Raw genomic sequence first — 25400 nt, forward strand, 5'->3', positions numbered from 1 at the left:
TAGTCATCACATCAGTACACAGTTGTTATTTCACCAACATCCGTAAAATGACAAGCCATAGGTGACAGTAAGTTGAGATGTAAAGGAAGTTAATGCCATCATGCTACAGCCACACAGAAAACATCAATAGTCAGAGGAATGGTCAGTTTCACTGTCTCACCTGTGTGTCATTGGAAGTATTGGCCTATAACTGCTGTTCGGTTGTCCTGATCCTCAGCCTCCTCATCCTCATTGTCCTCAGGGTCCACTGCTGCCACGGGGGCATCTCCAGTCTCCTCCTCCTGCAGAAAAGGTACATTCCATCTGATGCCAGGTTGTGCAAGAAGCAGCATGCCACTACTATCTGGCAGACCTTCCAGGGTGAGTAGCATAGGCATCCACCTGTCAGATGGAGGCACCTGAACTTGGCCTTTAGGAGCCCGATGGTCCTCTGGATGATCCTTTTGGTTCACCCATATGCCTAAAGATTCTCAGCCCCTGTCCTGGCATTCCTCACAGGGGTCAGGAGCCATGATAGGTTTGGGTAGCCAGAGTGACCTGCAAGTATTGAGAGAAAACATTTAGCCTCAAACAATGTTATGGGGTGACACCTGAAGGCATACACTAACATACAATTGGTGGGGACCCTGGCTCACCTATTAGCCTCACCCTGTGCCTCTGTAGTTGGCCCATCAGATTTGGGATGCTGCAATTTCTCAGGACAAAGGCGTCATGCACTGACCCAGGATACTTGGTAGTGACGTGGGAGATGTACTGGTCCACCAGGCCCACCATTTGCACATTCCTTGAGTGGAAACTCTTGCGATTCCCGAATTCCTGTTCATTCTGGTGTGGGAGGGGACAAACGCTATATGTGCCCCGTCAATCGCCCCAACAATATTGGAGATATTTCCCATTGCATAGAATCCGGCCTTCACAGTTGCCAAATCTTCCACCTGGGGGAAAGCTATGTAGGTGCACATGTGTTTCAACAGGGCAGACAAAACTCTTGCAGCACGACTGAAAACACTGGCTGTGATATTCCTGCTGTCAAGCCCACTGTCACTTGGAAAGAACCAGTTGCCAGGAAATGGAGCACTGATAGCACTTGCACAAGAGAGGGGATCCCAGTCGGATGACGGATAGCTGAGATCAGGTCAGGCTCCAATTGGGCACACAGCTCCGTGACTGTGTCCGTGTTCAGTCTATAGGTGAGTATTATACGTCTGTCCTCCAGTGCAGCCAAGTCCACAAGGGGTCTGTACACTGGGGGTTGTTTCCTCCTATTCATGTGAAGCGGTAGGTATCTAGGGGACACAAGAGTTAGCAGGCTGTCACAATTTGAACAATGGAACCACCACCTCAGTGTACATAGTGCATTTATGTGATGGGACAGTGTGAATGGTGAAGAACGTGCTAATCTATGCTGTGACGCAGTTAAGGTTGATATGATCGTTGTCCACCACCATGAAATGGCGATCACCTGTCCTGTATGTAGGAACAGGTGGAAGTGAGGTAACTCCGCCGACGCTGGGCGTCATGGCGGAAGACGGTCTTGCACCACTGTGAAATTCCTCATTGGATAATATGGGGCTCTATAGAGTACAGGGGCCAGTGGGGATAATCGCTGGTGGTGACGGTGTACACCGCCGCGGACGTGACATTTTCCATCAGATTTCTCACTTGTTTCCTGACCTCCAACACCTGCGTGTGCTGCTGTGACCTGTGTCTGGAACCTACCATGGCCCGTGTGACCGGGGAAAGGGCCCCTGCCTTCACTGCGGAGGAGTTGGAGCAATTGGTGGATGGGGTCCCACCCCAGTACTGGACTGCTCTATGGGCCTCCAGACAAACAGATGAATACACCTTGGACACGATACATGTGTGAAGGATACATGGAGGTGTGTGTGCAAGCATTGTGTCATGGTGGGATGTCTTTTGGTGGTGTACATGGTGTGTGCCGGGCGATGTATGTGCCAATGGTGATGGAAACAGGATTGGTGGGCCATATGTGTGATAGCCTGGATTGTATGTGTAATGGTGTCCTCCTCTCTGTATTACCGTTGCAGATCAGCGCCCATCAAAGGAAGGGATTATGGCGTGCCATGACCAAGGACATGCGGACCCTGGAGGGTGGGCATCTCCTTCGCCACAGGCACCTCAGACCCTGCTCCAGTGAGCCCCTCTTCCCTGAGGAGGATATTGACCTCCTGAGATCCATCTCTGTAGGGCAGTCAACCATTGTGAATGCCATCCAGGGGCTGGCATCCCAGATGCAGCAATGCAATGCATTCCTGGAGAGCATCCAAGGTGGAGTGATGGCCCAACAGAGATCAATTCAGGCCCTGGCCTCCTCTCTGATGACAGCCATTGTCCCTGTTCCTACTGTCCCCCCTCTAACTATCACTTCCCAGTCCCAGTCTCCTCAACCCTAACCCATCCCATGCACACATACAGAACAGCATGCACACAGGACAACACACGAGTGGCACAGTCAAACACTGGCACCACATTTCATCCCACAAGCACTCACGGAAACACCAGACAGTTGCAGACACTACCACACCCACTGTCTGCACTGTCTCCCTATCCTCCTTCACCTCCCTCACAGTCACGTCCACTCTCACACCTGCATGTACTGCATCAACATCCACCACCAGCATCACCACACCAAGCAGAACACACACCTCAATAGCAGACACCTCCACTACATTCATCCATGAGCCCCATGTGTCTCCTCCCACCCTGTCTGTCCCCCACCACAGGACACAAACCCAAGAACTTAGACACCCAATAGCCATCCGCCTCACATTAGCACACTGCCCATGCACCTGCACCGAAAGCCAGCAGACATACATCTCCAACAACCACTCCCTCAACCTCCACTCCCAATCCTCCTCCCTCATCCCGCCCACTGTCCCTAAGAAGCTTTTCCTTTCCCAACTTGACCTCTTTCCCCCCATCCTGCCCGTAAGAGCAGGGTCACAAAGACTCAGCCCAGTACCTCAGCCAAACAGTCCATGCAGATAGTGGAGACACCTTCTAGTCATGGTGGCAAGAAAGTGAAGGATCCCACTCCATCAGCCAGGAAGGTTAAGGATCCCACACCTCCTGCCGTGAAGGGGAAGAAGCCCTCAAAACCTGCCATGAAGGGGAAGGAGCCCGCACCTCCTGCCATGAAGGGGAAGAAGCCCTCAATTCCTGCCAGGAAGGCTAAGGAGCCTACACATCCTGCCATTAAGGGGAAGAAGCCCGCACTGCCCCTGCCAATAAGGGTAAGGATCCGACACCTCCTACCATGAAGGGTAATAAGCCCTCAACTCCAGCAGAGGATGTCAGGGTGACACCACCACCAGTGGTCACGAAGCCCTCACCACCAGCTGAGGAAGTGCAGCCCACTCCACATGCAGAGAGTGCCCAGGGGGTACCTTCACCTGCTGAGACAGTGGAGCCTTCACCTCCAGCAGAGGCTGCCCAGGAGGCACCTTCACCTGCTGACACAGTGCAGCCCTCACCTCCAGATGAGACAGTGCAGCCCTCACTACCGGCGGAGGGCATGTAGGACACCTTCCAGGGAATGATGTATGAGGGGCTCCCTCCAAAAGCAGTGGGCATGTTACCCACCAGAGAGATTGTGACCTTGCACTACCCATCAGAGAGAAATGGGCATGGAGCCCCCTCCAGAACCAGTGGGCATGTTCCCATATTCGGCTGAGGTGCCCCTCACCCCCTATCCCCCTGAGGTGCCTGCCCACTTGCAAACTGATGCCTCTGCATAGTTCTATCCAGATGAAGTCAGAATTCTAGTTAGGCCTTGAACTGTGCCCTGTGGCCATGTAGGCCCTTAGTATTTTGGACTGGGCATTGGCCCTTTGTGTACATTTGTACATATCTGTTTTTCATACAATTGGTTAATTTGGTAGCTGTTCACAATCAATACATTCTCATTACTGCATTCTTGTTGTCCTTGCAATATTATGTTGTGTGTCATGTGCCATTGTTTTTCATCTGCAGCTAGTTGTGTGTATGGTGTGGGTGTGTGTGTGTGTGTGTATGGTGAATGCTGGGCGTGTGTGTGTCACTCTCCTTTTCCTCCCTTGTGTGCTAGGAGGCTGTACTCACCGTCTTCGTCGGCGTTGGTGTTCCAGGTGAAGCATGAGGAAGACTTGCAGTTCCGGTTCCATGGCAGCTCTGAGTCTTTCATCTTCTGTGATGTGTTTCCGCCAGGCTTTTGATGGCTTTGGTACCGCCCCGGAAATCGTGGCAGTTTCCTATGTCATTATATGGGGGGGGGGGCGGTACTTTGTCTTCCGCCTGGCTGTTGACGGCTACTGCTGTGGTGAGTGTAGTTAACATCCTGGCGGTTGGTGTGGTACATTGGCTGTCTATGGGAGTTATCTCCGCCATGGTCATAATTTGGTGGTAATTACCACCAGCCTGTTGGCGTTATTACTGCCACTTTATCACTCACCGCCAATGTCATAATGAGGGGCAATATCTCTTTTGGTTTCTCTCACACAGAAAGGATACAGGTAGAGAAAGACAAAGTTCAGTATTGTCAGAAGGAGGTCTATTACAGCTTCTTGTCAATGAGTAACTCCTGAGAGAGCAGCCTCTATACATCAAATGACTGAGCCAGAAACTGTTAAGGGAATGCAGAAGTTGCTTGGTCTCTGTAATTATGTGACACAGTGGGTCTTTAATTACAGCACTTTATTAGCACAGTTACTGACTTGCATTAAACAAGTGAAAGACAGGAATGATAAGATAACGTGGACACCAGAAATAAGAGAGACTTTGAAATTGAAAACTGAAATAATGAATGCCCTAGTTTTGGGGACTCCTGATTATCCTAAGGTGTTTTTTTCTCTTTTAGCATTGCAATGGTCAAGTGATGACAGCTGTCCCTGCACAAAAATATACCCTAGGACATAAACCCATTGCATTCTTTAGTGAACAGTTGTATTCGATGATGAGAGGATATTATCCCTGTGAGCAAGATTTCACCACTGCAGCCTCTGCAGTACAGAAGAGTACCTGCATTGTCCTGCCCACTTGCAAACTGATGCCTCTGCAGAGTTCTATCCGGATGATGTAAGATGGATCTAAGCAGGACCGTGCATCCACTGTGATGCTAAGTCAGCTGTTATGTTTTTGATTTGTGAGGTGATACCCCACTGGGACATTCCAGAAGGGATAAAATCTGATAACAGCAAGCACTTTGGTAATGCGATTTTCAGACATCTCACAACAGTGTTAGGTATAAAGCATAAACTATCTTCTGTTTATCATCCCCAGAGTAAAGGGACTGTTGAGCGCCTAAACGGCTTACTAAAAAATAAGATCAGCAAGCAATGTGCTACATTGCATAAAAAATGGTTGTATTGCATAGCACTATTCTCCCTTAGGAACACACCTAGTTCTGATCATAACCTGACACCAACCGAACCAACCAAACAAAAGTTTTTATTTTTATTTTTCCTTTTTTGTCTTTTAACTATAATTTCTTCTATTGTTTCTCTATAGTAATGTATATTTTAGTTCTAATATCACACACCTGCGAGGTGTCTAATGTATCTCATAGTACTCATACAAGGTTGTTAGATACCATGTGGTATTAACACATGTAAGACTTTGGATTAAAAAGCACCAATAAATCGTGTTTTGCGTACTCATTAACTCCTCATGCCACAGAATCAGATAGGTTACACTTAACTAAAGAAAGGCCTGAATGCAGCTAACACAAGTTACGGTAGTAAAATGTCTAGTTACTCTCACAAAATATGACTCCTTAGCACAGGTTTTATATATCCTTACAGACAGATACAATAGCACAAATGAAGAGAACAGACAGACAGATACAATAGCACAAATGAAGAGAACAGGTCATCCTAACACTGCAGAATGGATACAAATAGTTTTAAGTTTAGGGTTTTTAGAAGTAACACACCCGCACATCAACTGAACAAGTTATTTAGTAAATCCTTTACCCCTAGATTGTGATCGTAGGCCAGGGTTTAGAGTTACGGAATCAGTTTATGCCCATGATCAATGGCATTCTGATATTGAATTTTCCTGTAGGGTCATGCCTTTACAGAATGGTACTGATATTAGTCAGGATGTAGTAAAAAAGTGTGTGCAAATATGGGATGATAATGTTGTGCAATACACTTGGATGGAATAAGTCCTCAGACAGTCATGAGATTAACATCTGTTTCTTTATGTTGCAGAGGAAATAGCACTGTTAATGTAAGACCGAATATTAACTACAGTGCTGCAACAAAAAACGCCGACATGCAGGGAGGCACATCCAGCCTCATGTACTATTAATGACAGTGTGGAGAACTATTGTATGCTCAGTTACCAACAGACTGTAGAGGCCTCTGTTCACAAGTGATTTTGTATGCCCCAGTCTTGGTAATTTCAGGAGTCAACCTTTCTATGCTAAAAGAACACCCAATGAGCCATCCAACGATTTTGTTACACCATCACCGAAGGCTACAATGGCTACAAATAACCAGGTGGGAATGAAAAATTTCCTAGCTATCGTAACGGAAAGTTTCAATTCTATTAAGGACTCGGAGACAATGATTATGCCTTTGCTTTCTCCACTATATTGAATCAGCAGCCAAGAAACAAAATTACAACTACAAGTCCCATTAACACTTGGGAAAAAGGAGTACAGTCCCAACAAATGAACAACAGGCATTTTATCCAATCAACAAAAGGCAGTCCATAACATAGTCCTTCCTTTGTATCTTCTCCTCCTATTTCGAAGTATCTTGTTTTGCTGTATCAGATCCTAGAACGAATGAAACAGATTAAAAGAGAGAGCAAATTTGAGAATCTCAGGTTGTTCTTCCTTTTTTTAATTTTTTTAAAATGCAGTATATTAATAAAACATGACAAGCGTGAAAACATGAAACAGAATTTACTTACTAAATACGGGGTGGGCTCACTCAAAATTGTACTATTATAAAGGTGAGCAGGGTGGGATAATCCTCGCCTCAGAGCCCTTAATAGAATTGAAACTTTCCGTTACAATAGCTGGGAAATTTTTCATTCTATGTCAGGACCGGAGGCGAGGATTATGCTAGTTTAAAGCTTGTTTACAACCAACTGCGAAATATTCAAGACTGGTTTGAAATAGAACCTCTTAAAGGTAGAATCCGATGACCAGTCCGCTGCATTCATGATATCCTCTAAACGAGCACCTAAGTGGAATGCTTTAGGGGCCATTGTCCATGAGCAAAATGCGCACCAAAAAGGGAAAGATTAATGCCCTCTTCTTGCATGACCCAATGAACCCAGCGAGCAATGGTAGGAGAAGAAACAGCTCTATGAGGTTTAGGTAATGAAATAAGGAGTTGATTTTCATCAGGAGGACGGAGTTCAGAGGACATGTCCTCGTATGCCTTAAGGCATCGTACCACGCATAGTTTTGGGGCGTCTCGGAAAGACGGATAAGAGATCATTCTGGTATTTGTCTTTGTACGGTTACCTACTGTAAACAAGACTCCTGAAGGGGAAAAGGATCTGTGGGAAATATCTAGAGCACGGACATCAGAGACCCTTCTACAAGATACCAAACAAAGCATCATGGCTAACTTAGCTGAGAGTTCTTTTCTGGAAAGATAGTGGTTATGTTGCCAAGATAGGAAGAGGTTCAAAACTTGATTAACATCCCAAAGGGAAGAGTACCGGGGTTCCGGAGGTAAAGAGAGTTTTATGCCCCGGAGAAGACGACACACCTGTTTATGTTCCCCTACAGGAAAATTATCCACCAAAACATGTCCAGCTGAAATAGCGGATCGGTAAGAATTAATAGAACGATATGCAAGACCTTTGGAAGCATGGTCAGCAAGGAAATGAAGGACATGAACTATATCTGTTTCCACAGGATTAAAACCCCTTCGTATACACCAACGGGACCATCTTCCCCACACAGATCTGTAACGCTTACAGGTGATGGGGGCCCATGCCTTGGATAATAGCTCCTCAGCTTTTTGCGAAAGTCCCGGGACGACCAACGTCCCTAGAAATCTGCCACGCCATCAAGGTCAGGGAACCCTCTAGAACCATTTGGTGAGGCGTACCATTCGGATTGAGAAGAAGCGAGGGAAACAGGGGGAGTCGGATTGGAGAATCCCAAGAAAGTTCCAGTAGAACTGGAAACCATACTTGAGACCTCCTGATTGGAGTTCTGAGCACAATGGATGCCATCTGGCAACACACTTGTGCAGATGTTCGAGTAATCATTGCAAAGGGAGGGAAGGCATAAGCCTTCTCTTGACTCCAGTCCTGTAGAAATGCATCCGTAGCTGTCGACAATGGATCTGGTCTCCAACTGAAGAACCTGGGGATCTGAAGGTCCAATCTGGAAGCAAAAAGATCAACCGAAAACGGTCCCCAAAGTTGGGACAGAGACAAAAACACTTCTGGATGAAGTTTCCATAAACTAGAGTCTTTGAGATGCCGGGAGTGAAAATCCGCAACTTGATTCTGACTTCCCGGGAGGTATTGTGCTATTACAGAAACCAGGTGGTCCAGGCAATACTGCCAAAAACTGGACACCAGATTGGAAAGTATTTTGGACCGAGTGCCACCTAGGTGATTGATATACCGGACCGCAGAAATATTGTCCATCTTCAAGAGGACACTTGATTGGATAGAATCCTTGGTTCAACATTTGACTGCAAATGAACCAGCTAGTAGTATGAGACAATTTATATGTAAGCTCTGTTTCTGTAGGGACCATGTTCCCCCGGTATAGAAATCCCCACATCAAGCACCCCAGCCTATTCTCCTGGCGTCTGACTCTATAACCAAATCTGGAGCGGAACCAAAAATAGCTCTGCTGTTCCAGGCTTCCATGTGTGAAAGCCACCAACGAATGTCCTCTAACGCCCCTTGTGAAAGAGTCACTTTTTGAGAGTACGTTAGGCGTTTGCGTAGGTGAGCTGCTTTGAGACGTTGAAGAGTTTGGTAATGCAGCGGACCCGGGAAAACTGCCTGAATAGAGGAAGAAAGGAGTCTTATGAGGCAGCTATTTGACGCAGGGAGTCTTTTTGTTTGACCAGGGTGCAACGTAATTCGTGACGTATTTTCGTCATCTTGAGGGAAGGAAGACGGACACCAAATCGATAGTGAAGCCTAAAAAGACCAATTTCTGAGAAGGGGTTAAGAGGTACTTATGATAAACCCTAGGCCTTGTAACAAGTTGACAGTTATCTGTAGATGGGACGAAAGTTGTTTGGGACATTGGGCTAGCAGTAAAATATCGTTGAGATAAACAATTAACCGAATTCCCTGAGCTCTGAGATGTTCGACCACCGGTTTGAGAACCTTGGTGAAGCACCACGGAGCTGAGGAAAGTCGTAACGGAAGGGTAGTGAACTCGAATGTTTGATTGCCCCAGAAAAATGTCAGAAAACGTCTGTTGGGTGGAAAGATAGGGATAGTGAGATAGGCGTCTTTTAAATCGAGACGAGCCATCCAATCTAGAGGGCGCAACACATTTTGAAGAAGGTGGATTCCTTCCATTTTGAAGTGGCGATACACAAGCCACTCGTTGAACTCTTTTAGATTGATGACCGGTCGACGACCGCCATCCGTTTTGTCCACTAGGAATATATTGCTTATGAAACCCCGAGGATGTGGAACTGTTGGACAAATAGCTTGTTTGTGCAACAAGGCTGAAATTTCAGTGTCCACCAAAACGGTGTCCTGCGAAGAGAACACTAGGGGCTTTGGAAGGGAAGACTGTGTGGGAGTTCCTACAAATTCTATACGGAAACCATGAATTGTTTGTAAGACCCATGCATCCTGTGTAATTTGATTCCATTTGTAGATAAAATTCGCCAAACGACCCCCTACTTTTAGAAGGGAAGAAGGGATAACACTTACCGTAAGAGAATGTGATGAAGATCCTCTGCCACCACGATGTCTGAAGCATCTGGCCCTTGTTGGGTAGAAGATGGCAAAGCGGTTGTGATCTTGGAACTGTGCCTGTCTGGAGCCTTGTACTCTGAAGGAGTTGGTTGATTGTAGACAGCCGGTCGAGCGGCCCCTGCCTCGACCGGCCCCATGGAAAATTTGAGTGGGAAAAACCTTTTTCATTGAGAAGTGTGCTTTGTCCAGGGAAGTGAAAGTATTGACAAACCTTCCGAACTCCTTTATGAAGGGTTCACCAAACAAACCCCCTTGCGCTACCGGACCTGCTTCAGAATCAGCTAGATCTCCTAGCTTGGGGTCCACTTTAATTAATAAAGAACGTTGGCGTTCGGTGGAAAGGGCACAGTTAGCATTCCCCAAACAAATGATAGCGCGTTGTGCCCAGCCTGACAGAACTTCGGGAGAAATTAAAGTACCAGAGGATTAAGTGTCTTCCGCCATGTCCAGGATTTTTGTCAAAGGGCCCAAGAAATTTTTGAAGAAAGGTAGACATCCTGGGGTCTAACTCCGGAGTGATGGCCACCTTGTCTGCTAAAGAAGGTCGTGGACATTCTGCCCGAAGACAATTACGAGAGTCTTTCTCCAGCGGCTTCCTTATGCGTCCCACTACGTTAGATGCCACCTTGTCAGATGGTGCCCATTCAGACGACCTAGGATAGATAATGTCATCTGGATCTAACATGTCTGAGACTTGAGGAGCAGGTTGCGACCCAGAAGGAAGCCAAGGTCTGGATGGACTGGCGTCCGTTTCCTGGTCCTCAGAAGAATCACTGTTATTGAAGCTTGGTGACAGGGGCCTTGAGGAGACTAAAGGAAATGAGGGATCAGAAGGGGAAACTAGGGAATTCCTAACTTTATCAAAAAGATCTACATCAATACCCAATTCACGAGGACGCTTAGCTGTAGGTGCGTCTGAGAAAGGATCGTTGGAGGCAGGAGGGGCGGAAGGAATAACAGGAGAGGCTGAGAACTTTGCGCATTTGCGCGCTATCTGTTGAGATAGTCTGTCCTCGAGGGGAACAATTGCTTCAGAGACGGCCCTGTAAATGGACGCGTCCACGGCATCAAAAAATTCCTCCTCCTCATTAGGATCCATATTAGAAATATGGAAAAAAATATAAAATAATTTAAATAATAAAATATTTAGAGAACTACTATAAAAAGTATATGATATATATATAGCTGGGTGTCAGCTTATAGACTGAAGAGTGTTATACACTTAAATAAGAGAGGCTAAAGCCAGGGACAACAACACCCCAATGCACAGAAAACATATATCTAGAGGGGTAAATAACAATATTTATTGCTTGCCTGGGAGTATGTCCCAAAAAAGGCAGTATTATAACCCAAAGGGTTAAGTATTGTCAATTTGAACAGAGAAATACAGACCACTAAGAAGCAAAAGGGGTGTCAAAGTCTTTTTTTTTTTTTTAGGTGTTAAATTATATAAATACAGACCCTGGCAGGGCGTCTCTCTCCAGGCAGGGGAAGTTTCCGGATTATAAATGAAAAGCCGAACGAACGCGCTGAAGAAAAAACACTTGCTCCGTTCTGAGGAGAAAAAGAGAGGGAAGCGCACGTTTACTTCAGCGCGTCTCCCTCAGCGCGTTCGTTGCTAGAGGAAACCTTCCCGACAAGCGCCCTCTGACGGTGGGCGGGAAGTCCCTCACGGTGCACAAAGAAAAACGCTCGCGAAGGGGCGAAAGACGCTACCGCAAGTCAATAAAACACTATAAACATTATACACTTAACAACAGAATAAATATTACACATATTACACAATTATGAAGAGGAAAAATAAAAGATGACTTAACTCGGCTGCGAACAGCGAACAAAGAGGAGGTGAAGATACAAAGGAAGGACTATGTTAAGGACTGCCTTTTGTTGATTGGATAAAAATGCCTGTTGTTCATTTGTTGGGACTGTACTCCTTTTTCCCAAGTGTTCATGGGACTTGTAGCTATAGTTTTGTTTCTTGGCTGCTGATTCAATAAAGTGGAGAAAGCAAAGGCATAATCCTCGCCTCCGGCCCTGACATAGAATTCTGAAGACAAATATTACTACAGAAGATGGATTTAATGCCATAAAGGAAAATCTGTGTTCTTTAAGAAAGATGTTTATGCAGCATCGTTATGTACTTTACCTTAGGATTGGCCATGGAAGGAGGAGTATGTGCTGCTTCTTGCACCTATGTCCCAGCAAACGACATGAACAAATTAACTTTCTCAGTAGCTATACAAACTTTGCATAACCTACAGAAGAAAATGGTAGATGAAGAAGGTGCCCCAGATAATTGGTTTAGCGGGTGGTTTGCTTTACTACCATCCTGGATGTCAGGACTGTTAAAAACTTTATTTCCAGCCCTTGTGACACTGTTGTTGATATATTGTGGTATTCAATTAATTATAGCATGTTGTAGAAAGATCAGTACAAAAGGGGGAGGGATGTTTACAGTTAAGATACCTACAAGAGTAGCAGATGCTCAGGGCAATACTTAGGATTAGAGGCACTGGTTGAAATATCAACTAGAGGCCGCAATGGTAGAAAGGAAACAAAATATAAAGATGTTGCATTGCAGACATTAATAGAGAATGTCATAGAGATATATGTGGTGAAAGAACAGTGTCCATTGACATCTAGCAATCTATGCTATGGCCCGCAGCCTTACTCCACACATTAAATCTGAGATCCAGAAAAGTATATAAGTCAGAACACAAAAAGCTTCTCCAGCAATGCTGTTGATGGGGATCTGACCGATGCTGAGAACCTCCTGGGCTCAAAGTTTTAACTGTTACCACTTTCACTAAGACCTCGTCCTCCGTCACAGACAAACTCCTTCTAAGCTACAGCTTCCTGCGTTGCCCCACTGAACACTTTTGACTTCCAGAAAGGTTTGAGTCAGTTAAAGTGGCTGACCATGATGAACCTGGTCCCTGTTTCTGACCTGCACTCTATTACAATTGGCCTTCGCATTCACTTTAGTAACGGTCAAGAAGTTCACATTACACTTTTTTGCCTCTATTTTATATTTTAAACTTTAAAAATGTATACCTCTGTTTCTACTAATTAGAATTCGGTCAGTACGCGGTCATTTATTTATTAAACTATTCTCTATTTTTCAAAATTGGTTTGCGGTTTTTCTTGTGTTGTGGTTTGACTTTATTATTGTTTGAGCACTGCACAGATACTTTATATATTGCCTCTAAGTTAAGCCTGTCTGCACTGTGCCATAGCTACCAGGGGGCTGCAATCAGGTTTATTTAGTGACTTTAGTGGGTCACCATGACAAAGACTTTAATTAGTACTTGAGCTGGGAACGTTCCCCCCTCCCCTGAACTAATAACCCAATATCTTACAGTCATCAATCAGGAAACATCCACTGTGATTTCAGCAATAAATATAGAAACTGAGTTTCAGAATGGATTCATATCAGTCTATTTACAACTCACAGATGGCAAAGTGGCAGCAATAAAAAGAGATTAGCCAATTTTGTTTTTACATTTTGTTAATTTCTCTTTGCCCTTTAACCGAGAATACGGGACTTTAGCCTCTTCCATTCCTTAATTCTTTCCATGCCACTTGAACAACGACGCAACAGAAAGTTCCACATTTCAGAAAAAAACGTTAGCTTACTCATGTTTTTTCTTCTAGAACCAGAAGCTCATTTCGAACTCAAAAGGAAGTTATATCAGTGAGATGCCTGGAACTGCAGGGTGATCTTGGCTTCTGTCCCAGATCTTGTCCTGGAAACCAATGCAAGACGCGATCTGTTCACAGCTGAGGGGACATAGTTCCAGAAACATTCTAGGCTGCATATTAATTGTGGAGAGATGCATGCATGTTCCTTTGCCCTCCAAAGCTTTACAAAGGACAAGGTGCAGTGCACCACTTTCTTGTGGATAGACAATCTGACACGTCAAATAGTCCAATCATCTTAGACGCACAAGTCCAAACTTTATATAGAATTGGCAAAAAGCTTGCAACACAAAACTGTAGTGCAGCAGAATTTTTATAAAGAAAAAAGCATGCAAAGACAAACTAATATTCCAGAAATCTATTAGATTTGCACAATTGGTTTCAGCATCCTCCAGTCTTCAACAGTATTCTTTCTCTGTGTGATCCACTAGCGACAGATCTATTCATATCCCACCTAAACCCTCAACATCCATCTTTATTCAGTTTGAGACTGGACTCTCCAGTGCTAGAAATGGATTCATTCTTTCAGGACCGGTCTATTGGGATATATTAAGCCTTTCCATCTGCTCTAAGGACTCAGGCCAGTGGAGTAACACATGTATTATATTAATAACTTTACATTAGAAGTCTCTGGTCTGGCTTCCCACTCTCTTGGAGTTGTCCTTTGCATTGCCAATGTTGAAAGTGTCTTTTCCCAGTCTACTGAACTTGCTATTCAATCTGCAAAGAAATGTATTTGTTTCATTCACATTTGAACACAGCAAGGCCAATAGTTTGGAGAGTGTTAGCCAGGGCCGTAACTGATTCTGCTGTTAGCGGTCTAGGGGACACCAACCTTTCAGGGATCCCCTATTCAGCCCAATGCCATCAGTAATATCAATAAATTATGGGAGACATGAGAGTCCCATTGTTTGGTGTTATGCCACTAGTGATAGCACCAATTATGTCATTCAAATGGGTATGAAAATTGTTGTATCTGTAAAATCAAATCAGGACTAATGCAGTGGGTCTCAGGAAGATAGGAGCCCCTGGGGGCACACTGCATCCAGTGAGGGGTACCATACCTATCACCCCATTCAAATGTATTAAAAAAAATACACAGCAGTGTGTCATCCCCAAAGGACTTTGCCCTCCTGGGAGAATATTTCTTCATTGCAGCGGAACGCTTCTCCTTATCCTTTATGCTCTGAACCCCTGCGTTTGCGCAGTGATCAAGCTTTAAATGAAGATATCTCTAGCCCCATAGGGGCCCATATGAGGGTTCTGGGCTTGTTTTGCTCCTGATATCTAGCCCCATCCACCCAGTGCATTTTCCTACATTGGGAGCTGGATTTTCTGTTTCCCTGTGCCAGATCGGTCCTACCTCTGGGCTCCAAGTTCTCCCTCTTGAATGATAGGAGTGTCTTCCCCAGCTCCTCTGTGGCAAATACAATGAAACACCCTTCCTGCCGCACTGCCTAGGTTTCACAGCCTCCTCGCTACTTCCAGAGGACCTGTGTGTCAGTGGAGACAAGAGTCAGTTCACAGAAGTCCCAGGCTGCCTGATCCCTTCCCACAAAAATCTCAAAGATAAGACCCTCTTGTGTTGGCCCCAGAGGTCTGGCCCTCCTCCTTTGTTTCTGTGGCCTTGGGCTGTCCGAGCCGAGGTGAAGTGTGACAAGATAATTAGCAGATAATATTTACTACCCACAATTTCCTTTACCAGAACTGGGTCAAACACTGTTTTTGGCTCTGCTGTGTGGAGAAGCCTTTGATCCTATGATCAGGAGCTAAGCTAAGCCAGAGAAAAATGACCAATCTTAAAGTGTCATAAGGAGTGTAGGTATGATGTCAGGGACTGTGGAAATACACACGGTGTGCATGTTTACCCCTAGGCTGATAGGTTGCTGGTGTCTCTAGGCCTAAGTAGGACAAAATTGTACCTTAGTTCAGGTTTTGCCTATTATGTGTAATACACTAAGCACCATAAACCTTCAGTACGCACTACAGACCTACACTAAGAATGCTCACTCACATTATAAGACCAGGTCAGTACCAATTCAGGAAGAGTCATTTCTGCAACAGGCTACAGTAGTCTCACAAGTGCACAGCCACACATGTGTAATCAGCTAAACACTTCATACCCTAGCTGTACAGCAGTTGCCTTATCATAAATGGTGAACACTGGTGGTCAGCAATCAGTCCATCTACCATGAACTTACTGTGGCTGAGACACAGGTGGTGAGACTCGCTTATGGCAAAGTCCAAAAATGGGGAAGTAATATGTAAAAAATGGTGGGGAACTAAATGAGAGGAACCTATTTGCTACAACTACCTTTTATTTAAAAAAAAAAAAAACACTTAAGGATTCGCAATTGGTGACTGGGATAACAAAGAGATACCGTAGATTATTCTTGTACCATAGAGAATGTTTATCTTTCTCAGGCTGCATGAGCCTAAGGGGATCAACCACAATATTCCCCACTAAAGGGCAGCTGAAAACAGCTGTCCTCATCAAGTCAATTATATAAAAATTATATTGCGCACACTCCTCAAAGTTAAGTCAAGAAATGTAGCCCACTTAATGATAGCCAATCCATATAGATATATATTTACTTGTATTGATACAATTGCTTGTAGCGAAAACACGTTTTATTCTCAAAGAACATCTTCAGGGATACAATCAGGATATGTATACATAAAATAATTTAAAGTATAAATACACATCATATACACATTAAAAATGAATTATCATAAAATATGCAAAAATCTGTGCACTTGTTTTTGAGAAATTACACAACACTGCAAGAAATGGGCATGGGAAGACTACATCTGAAGAAAGAAGACCCTGCTGGAAGAAAATTATTTGGGGCTCCTGCTGGCAACCAATGACTAGTACTCCTCTCCAAGGGTTAAATGGATGGTCTCCTCTTTGCTTGCTCCAGGGACAAAATATGTAGGACTCCTAACCCGAACAAGGGCTACTTAACCACTGTAGATTGCAGCAGGCAGAATCCCTAGCTAGAGGGAGACCTGGTGCCTAGAAACCCACCCTGAGGTCTGCAGGAGTGACCACTGCCAGATGTTTGAGAAATGTGGGTATTGCCACCCTGTGACACTTGTTCAACGAGGTTGCTTCAGAGGTACGCAAGAACACCATGCTCATCCTGTATGTAATGCTTGCCACATTGATAATGGACTGAATGGAACATTATGCTAAGGGTATCTGTCCTCTAGCTGCCCTTCCAAGCTACCATCTCCAACCTTGCCCTACTGGAGGAGTCTGAAAAGCATGGAAGTGACAAAATCGGTACTAAAGTCTTGGAGCAGGTCAACACAAAACATTCCTCCAAGTGTCAAAATTACCTAAGTGACTAGAAATCCAGATGAGTCTCACTCTGAGCTGTTTCCACAACTTCAACCGTAACTCGACAATGATGCATCCAACTTCGAAGGGACCTTGCTGGCTTCAGGTTATGACCATACCCCGCTGGACGATTTTGACTTTTCAAAAAGCAGACTAAGTGAGAAGGTAAAAACTTTGATCAGGGTGGCAACCTTAGTCCCACAGCAGTAACTCTGATATAGTGTCTTGTTCCCAGTTAACTAAGAACTGATCTTTTCTAATGCTGCTTTACTTTTTCTAGGCACACTTTGTCTTTGTCTTACAAATAAAGAAATTATTTCCAGTTCCCCAAATGTAATTTTAATGAACTTGGTGTAATATTGCTCATTAAGATTTTCTCTAGTTTTCTAAATTAGTTTGGGAATTTTGTCTTTTGTTTTTATGACTTTGAATCTTGTTATTGCTTGAACTTAACATCATATTCCTGGAGAACTGCCTGTTGCTTGTGCCACAGCTACCAGTGGTTGAGCAGAGGTTCACAGAGATTTGTATTGAGACCTTACCAGGCTGTGTCTGTTAATTTGGTAGCAGTCTCCCTTCCAAAATGAATAGTACACTTTCTTACAACTGCATCTATATGTTATGTGGCAGGTGTCTATATACAGCATTTATATTACTGTGCACATCTTTTGTGGCCACAATATATTCTGCTGGGTGAATTAAAACAATTATCTTGTATTTTGAGATGACATTCATGATGTCACTGAAGATGTCATTGAGTTATAATCTATAAAGTCATGTGTGAGGTCATGAGCAGCACACAGCAAGGCTGGGGACAAGGGGTGAGTTCAGGCCAGGCTCCGTGGCAAACCTGACGCTGCTCACAGCCAAAGGTTGTGCTTGGTGGGGATTGGTTGCCTGACGAGCATTGGCCGCAGAGCCTTCAAGCAGGGCAAGCCATGAGGGCACCCTATGCCACACGCATCCTAAAGCTATGCTCAGTGAGTAAGCTGGATGAATATGATAAACAAAATATCAGAAATTCACTGACCTTAAAGTAACCATAGACTATTTTACTTTACGTTACAAAGAAACTAGAAATTCACTGAAAAAAGAAAGGTTAAATTGACATTATAATTAGGTATGCCAATAAGATATTACCTTACATTATAAATAGAAATCCACTGAAAAAACAAAGGTTAGAGTGATGTTATGATTATGTAATGGAATATGATTTTAGTTTATGTTTATAAAACACTAGAAATTCACTGGGAAAAAACAAAGGTTAAAGTGATGTTATATTTAGGTGTTGTTATATAAAAGCTAATGTTTAAAAAACAAGACAACACCATATACTTTACTGAGCTAACTATAACCTGCAACCCCTCTATGTACTGCTTATGACCTCATATAATACAGCACTCATGACATGTTAAATGACATCATTGACAACATCATTGATCATATTCCTGATGACATCCTCCAATGAACATGACAGTTTGCTATAAACGTATCATACTGGAAGATATTCATAAAGGTACATATAGATCCAACCTTTTATAACCTCAGTAGTATTAATGGGAGTATCCTTTCACAACAAGCAGAACATTACGCATACTGGTGAAATCACTCACACTAGGAAGATATGCTCTTTTTTCACTGGTAATGAGGTGCGTAAAAACGTAATGGCTATGTTAACATTAATAAGATCAGAAACATATTAAGCCTTGAATACTGTTTGCACACTATTTGGGTTGTATTCACCTTAATGAAATGTGCCTGTTAGATACCTCATTAAAGACAAATTATAAGGCATGCACTACCAGGCTCCATGGACAACCCTCTGTAGAATGTAAATATAACCTGCACGTATTCCTGAAATGAGCTGGATGACATGTACCATTTCAACAATGCTTACAATCATACTGACACTTGAACAGTCTGTGAGTCACCCATACAGCAGGCATTCTATACCAATGTAGTTCTGAGAATTTTTACTGACATTTTTTAAATAAACATGTGCACTTTAAAAATGTCCAGTATTTTTCGAAATTGTCTGTAGCACTACCTGATAACTCTTTAACATCAGCATGTAGACAGAAATCCACAGGTAAATAAATGAATCATAAGGAGAATCTTTAGTTATCTCACATATGTTTAATGAAGCACTGCCTGCAACTAAATATCCACTGGTAGCTAAAACGTGCACCATATTACTTTAGCATTCTGAATGACATTTGTAACCACTACTACACTGTTTCTATTTATGAAGTCTTAGCAGGTTATGGTGGGGTGCTGGTTACAGTTAGCTGTGTTTAGTATTACTGTTGAATTTCAATGCTTTTGGTTTCTAAATGTTAATTTTTATTAATACAACACCTAACTACAATGTCACTTTAGCCTTTGTTTTTTCAGTGAATTTCTAGGTTTTGTTTTAATCTAAGCTAACATTTTATTTACTTAATTAAATGTAACATCATGTTAACCTTCATTTTATTCAGTGTCTATATATATATATATATATATATATATATATATATATATATATATTCACTGAAAGGTTAAAGCAACATTATAGTTAGTTGAATTTCTCAGTCACAACAGTAAAGTTTTGAACCTAAAAAGAAAACAGGTATTCACCAATTGTAGTTAGCAGCACTACTAACTATAACTTGAGCCCCTGCCATGCACTGTTTATGACCTCACATGACATCACTCATGACATGTTCCTTGACAGCCTTGATGACATCACTGATGACATCATCCAATGAGTTTCCTAATTTGTTTTACAGTTTACGTAGTGGCAGATGACTACAATAGTACTTTTCTACCCAATTTTGTACAGCCTAGGTCCTGCTAATGCTTATATGTGTGTATAAACCAAATGCACACCTAATGCTCCACAGATATGTAAAGGTATAGAACACATTGTAAATCTTTGCATTGAAGAGTAACTCTGTGTGCAAGAAATAGCTGTGTTGTATTCATTATGGTATCCACAACATTTTGGTTAAGCAGAAAAACTTTCAAACAGGAAAAACACTCTACGAAGTAGATATTAACATCTGTAAGCATTCTTTACTTATTAAAGAATTATGTTAACATAATAATTTATACTTAAAATAGAAAAGTGTGTGCACCAGATGCTAATATTTGTACGTTACAGCATGAAGCGTGCAGGTAGTATGATCTTTAGCATCTTGTGTTACTTTTTATTTTTTTAACGACTAGTGCTTTTTTTGACAACTGTTGCTTACAGTGTCTCTTAGTAGATTCTTTTGAATACTTTGTGGTGTATTTTCCATGAGGGTTTTACTATTTTACTATTTGCAAACAGTGTGGTTTAGATCAACTCTGTTCATAGAGTAAACACTGTTTATACTGCTCAGTTCTCTACTGATATCAACTTTATTTCTTAATATAGGTTCGTTGTTACAGGGTTGCACCCTCACCATGCGCTGGATAATTACCCCAGATACTACAGCATTCATGACAACTTTCATAACATCAATACAAATATATATGAAACATTAGAAGTTAAATTATTGAAGAAAAAACTGTGCATGGCTGGGGTGCAAATTATAGTTACCTTAGGCCGCAAGTTATAATTACTTGAAAAAACACTAACCTTAACTGCTGAATTTCTCTGGTTTTGTGCAAGTAAATTCAAAACCTAATTATAATATCCCTGTAACACTTGATTTTTTAAGTGAATTTCTAAGGGTTTTTAAAATTTTATTTCCTAACTATAACTTCTCTGTAAACTTTGTTTTTTTTTCAGTGGCTTTCAATTTTTTTAACGTAAAGTAATTTTCATTACTATAAATTAATTCAACCACCGCAGTGGTGCACAGCGGGGGTTGGCCACAGGGCCTGTCTGGTGACCAGTCCCTGCAACCAACCCCCCCAATCACCCAACTCCACTTTGCACACAGTTTGGGCACAGGGCCTCTCTCTCTGGGTGTTAGAATAGGTTTGAGAGGGTGTATCTAGGTGTGAGTGTTTGTCTTAAAGTGAGGGGGTCTATGTGGGTGTGATAGTGTCTAATTGTGCTCCAATAGATGAAAGATGCATTCAACTCCACAAAGGATTTCAGATTGTTTTTCAGTATGGAATCAAGGAATAAATACACTTGCTTTGCCTTCACAAAACCCAGGAGTTAGGATAATTTGTCCTTTCTAAAAAGGAAGCATCAACTGGCGTACCTGCTACATTTATATTTGTAAGTGCTTCCTGGTGAAGTTTAATTTCTATGAAATGTGTATCATGGCAGTAACGGAAGCTCACCTGCTCGATTACCCAACAAGAGTACACAGTTTTGCAAAAGAAGTCTATCCAACTGGAGCACTTTCTTCTGGTTAGTTAGTAAGGTCGACCTCTTTTGGTGAGTGGCCAGTTTTGGCCCTGGGGACCCCATACCCTGGGGCCCAGCCTTATAGTTTATTTGGCACTATCCCCCAGGGCCCGGCCATGTCAGCTGGGTGCCCTCCAAGGGTACTCAGTCACCACCATTGGGGACCGCGGGGGAAGGCCTGAAGGCTCTGCTGTCCCAGCTGTCTCCCCGCCTCTTACAGGAGCTGGTATTGCTGTCACAGACAGGAGCTGCTCCCTGTCTGTGAGAGCAATTGTTTCCTTTTTCCCTGCCCCCATAGCTGCGAGCAAGCAAGAACAATTTTCAGAGCGGAGTTGTCTTTGTCCTTACTTGGCAGGAGCTGTCAAGGCTTCCCCCAAGTCACAGCAAAATGCTATGTCCAGGGTTGGGCACCCCTGCACATAGCAGGAGCCAGTCCTGGGGGGTGGCTGTCCCCAGGGCCATTATTGGCTCCTTGAGGGGAGCCAGGAGGCCCCCCTCCAATGTATGTATTTAGGCCTGGTGAGCTGGTGGTCCCTGGGGCTGGGGGGCCGTGAGGGACCCCTTTCATTGTCTTTTTTAACACCTGGGGAGGTGCCCATCCCTGCGGGGGTGCCACGCAGCTCCCCCTTAATGTGAATGAATTGCCCCAGGGAGGTTGCGTCCCGGAGGCTGCGCAAGGCCCCCATGTTAATTTCCTCTTTTGCCACGGGGAGGTGGTGGTACTCTGGACATAAAAATGCCTTAGGCTCTGTGTGCCCCCCACCCTTCATTTTTAAAATATATTGATATGCCCCTGGGACCTGACCCCCCCAGGGGCTTTACTAAAACAAGCACGAGAGACAGCACTTGAATTTGCAGCAACAATGTTTTCTCCAAGAAAAGTGTTTTTTTGCCCTGGCAGAGCTCCTTTGGGACCCCAGCACCAGAGCTAAGGGTCAGGGTGGCCCTACCTTGGCCCCTTGTCTTTGTTTTCACCTTTTTTCAGGGACTCAGCTGAAGCAGAGTTCCAAGGTGGCTGCCAACACTTCCTGGCTGAAGTGTTGGTAGCCAATCAGAGCTCTGCAGATCTCTGCAGATCTCTGCATGAGCTCTTATTATTAGTGAAGTCGTCGGGGAAGAACCGCGGCTCTAGATATACAAATTTGGTTTTCCTTTAATTTCTCTCAAACTACTGTATGCATTCACACCAAATACCAAAAAGCATAATCTATGCAACAAAAGCTAACTTTCTGCCAAATTTGGAGTAATTACGTCCAGTGTTTCGGGCTGAAGTCACGTTCAAAACTCCTATGGGAATTAACAAGGGAAACACACCTTTTGTACCCTCCCCCTTTTCTCAGCCCATGCTTGACCGATCATCCCGAAACTTTCCGTGTGTAACAAGAATCACCAAACACTTATTTTGGGAAAATTTCGCGAAGATTCGTCAAATGGCACCAAAGATATAGGCATGCCAAAAAATACTTTGTCCAAGGAAACATGGTCCTAACTACAACTACCTACTGGCGACTGCCACACTTATTTTTTCAGACAAGCAAATTATTGTTTCACTGTACATGCAAAATATGCAAAGCACAGCAAGCAGTAAATAATGGTAAAAAAGTTCAGAGCGGTAAATTGACCAATCAGTAGCAGGAGAAGCAGAAGTGCTAATGTGTAATTAGTACTTTGTGATCTTTAGAAGGTGAGGAATTTTGGGTATTGTCTTAAGTTTTCAGGTGGAACGTTCTATAGTTTTGGTTTGAGACATGATGGAACTTGACTTGACGTTTTTATTGTTGCTGCCTTCAGAATTTTTAACAAGTGGTGGGCTACAAAGATCTTTATTACAGGAACATCCATGCTGGTGAATACATTAATGTCATTGCATAACAACGTTCAAGAAGATACATTCGTAACCTGTTTTATTGTATTGAAACATTACCTGTTTTTCAACAGCTCTGCTTGTGTACACATTCTTGATGTCTTCAGCTACTGTACGGCAGAGTTCATCTACCTTGGTTATCAAAACAAGCTGCGGCACATCTGTATGAATTGAAATCAGTATTTTGCAAATTAGTTGAACTGTTTTTACTTACATTTTAAAATCGTTTTGTGGAACTGAATCTGAAAAATATGTGTTTCAATCAACCATAGACTGTACTAAAGGCCTCCTCAAGAAGACATAACATAAATCTGTGAAATCCACCTTCACCCCAAGAGATACGTTAGTGATGAATAAAAGGTTTATTAGTACATAACTCAATGATAATCCATTTACCTTTCTCGAAAAGATGCAACACTTAGTAGACCAGTTATTAGCAGAGGTGGGCGAACAATTCCGCTCTGCCAGCGGAGTTGCAGAGATTTCCGCACTCCACGAGGGGTGAGGAGTTCTGAAAAGCTCCGTGAATGCAGCGCAGAGTTTTGGCGAGCGCCATTTCTGAGCACGAATGGTCGCAGTAGGTCGCAACTGCTCGTGATGAGAAAACTGCTGCTCGCATTGAGGAAACTGCCACTCGAGTAGAAAATCTACACGAGCAGCAGAAAGAAGTTAGTGGCCTCTTGCCCTTCGCATTATGCTGTTCCGCTGCTCCAGCGCCAAAAATCAGTGGAAACAGCACAACTTACCCAAACTCAGTCGATCGTGGAATTTCACGTAGCGTGGCAGAGGTTTTTTGCCACTTCCAGGTCAAGTCTGTGACAACCAGGTGATCACTGCAGCAGGTGTATTAGTCCACTTGGTGGAAACATGGGACTTATAAATATGTATTTCGCCAATAATGATAACATGCAACCTAGGGCATCTGGTTTGGCAATGCTGCTGCACTAGTACTTAATAAAAATGACAAGGAGTATATTTTAACATAAACAACTAGTTTTCAATTGTGTCTATCTCTTAAACCATCATATTATTGCAGGTTTAGAGCATTTGTGACAATTCCAGTAGGAAAGAAACACACTAACATTCTTGTGAGTAATTCATTGCAACCCATGGAATAGAACTCATATGCCTAATTGTTTAAGACCGTAACACTTTTCAGTGAAAATTGACAATTATGTGAGAACCAGGAGAGAAGAATGGACAGACAACAACAGCTCATGACAATGATCAGTGTGACCAGAAGCCCTTGTGCCATATGGCAATGCTACAATTGCTATAATAAAAAGCACAGTTCAACTCTACATGAAAACAGTTTGGTAAATATACAAGAAACTGCTGCATTTCTGTGCACCCAGCAACTTCCTTCCATTCTCCTGCAAGGGCACTACTGCTAGGACACTGCAGCTGGTCAATGCCCCTGGCAGTTCCTTCTGACCCTGCCACTTTTCTGCAAATGAGCATTGGCCCAGGCATCTGTAATGCCATCCAGTAATGACTAAACAGGTTAGCAATCTAGTCAATTGAACTTGCGGGGCAGGAAGAGGAAGCAGAGTGGCAGAGGATAGGCTGAAGAATGAGGGCTGAAGGGGAACAAAGATGTGGGGAGGCTAGCTCCTCATGTGTGGGCATTGTGAGGCAATGTAAATTTACCAAAGAGAAGAAATAAGCTGTGTCACAATGCTGTCTTAAACACTACACTGGTCAAAAAATTGCAGAACATCCATGTGCCACGCAGCCAAAAGGAAAAGAAGACTCACCTCAGCAGCACTGGTAACAGAAGGACGGTAGGTGTGAATGCAAGCCTGCAAGCAGCGCAATTATCAGTAAAAGCGAACCTGCTGCCATTACGGGACTTTCAGTGCGACTTCACGTTGACTAATAACTTGTGCTCAGTCCTAGCACGCCCCTACCAATTAAAATAGGAGCGCTCAAGCTACAATAACATTTGACTCCACAACAAAACCATTAAAATCAGTAATAAAGACAAAGGCAAGCCAAAGGGGCAGAACCATAGTCACAGAAAGAAACAACGTACAATTGATGCACCAACGCCAAACAACAGAAGGAGCAATGTCCTCATAGGCAAAACCAAGCAAGAGGGTCACTCCATACCTCCGACCCCCAGATCAACTACTTATCTGGTCGGGAATCACCATGGGACTGAAATTAAAGGAACTGCTAGATGACGTTCAGGAATTCATTAATGACTCTGGGGAAACAATGAATAA

General features: G+C 43.4%; 1 protein-coding gene across 3 annotated transcripts in view; it reads right to left on the reverse strand.

The window, feature by feature from the left end:
* Window positions 1–25400, reverse strand: part of LOC138293162 (interferon-induced protein 44-like) — a 302295-nt gene that overhangs the window by 37850 nt on the left and 239045 nt on the right. For 2 of the 3 annotated variants that reach the window (XM_069232220.1, XM_069232221.1), the window contains exon 7: window positions 23233–23333. The exons of the other annotated variant lie outside the window; for it this stretch is intronic. In XM_069232220.1, the coding sequence (XP_069088321.1) occupies window positions 23233–23333 (101 nt within the window). The remainder of the gene's footprint in view (window positions 1–23232; window positions 23334–25400) is intronic. 3 annotated transcript variants of the gene reach the window in all.

This window comes from Pleurodeles waltl, chromosome 4_2 (genome assembly GCF_031143425.1).
Source record: "Pleurodeles waltl isolate 20211129_DDA chromosome 4_2, aPleWal1.hap1.20221129, whole genome shotgun sequence".
NCBI lineage: Eukaryota > Metazoa > Chordata > Amphibia > Caudata > Salamandridae > Pleurodeles > Pleurodeles waltl.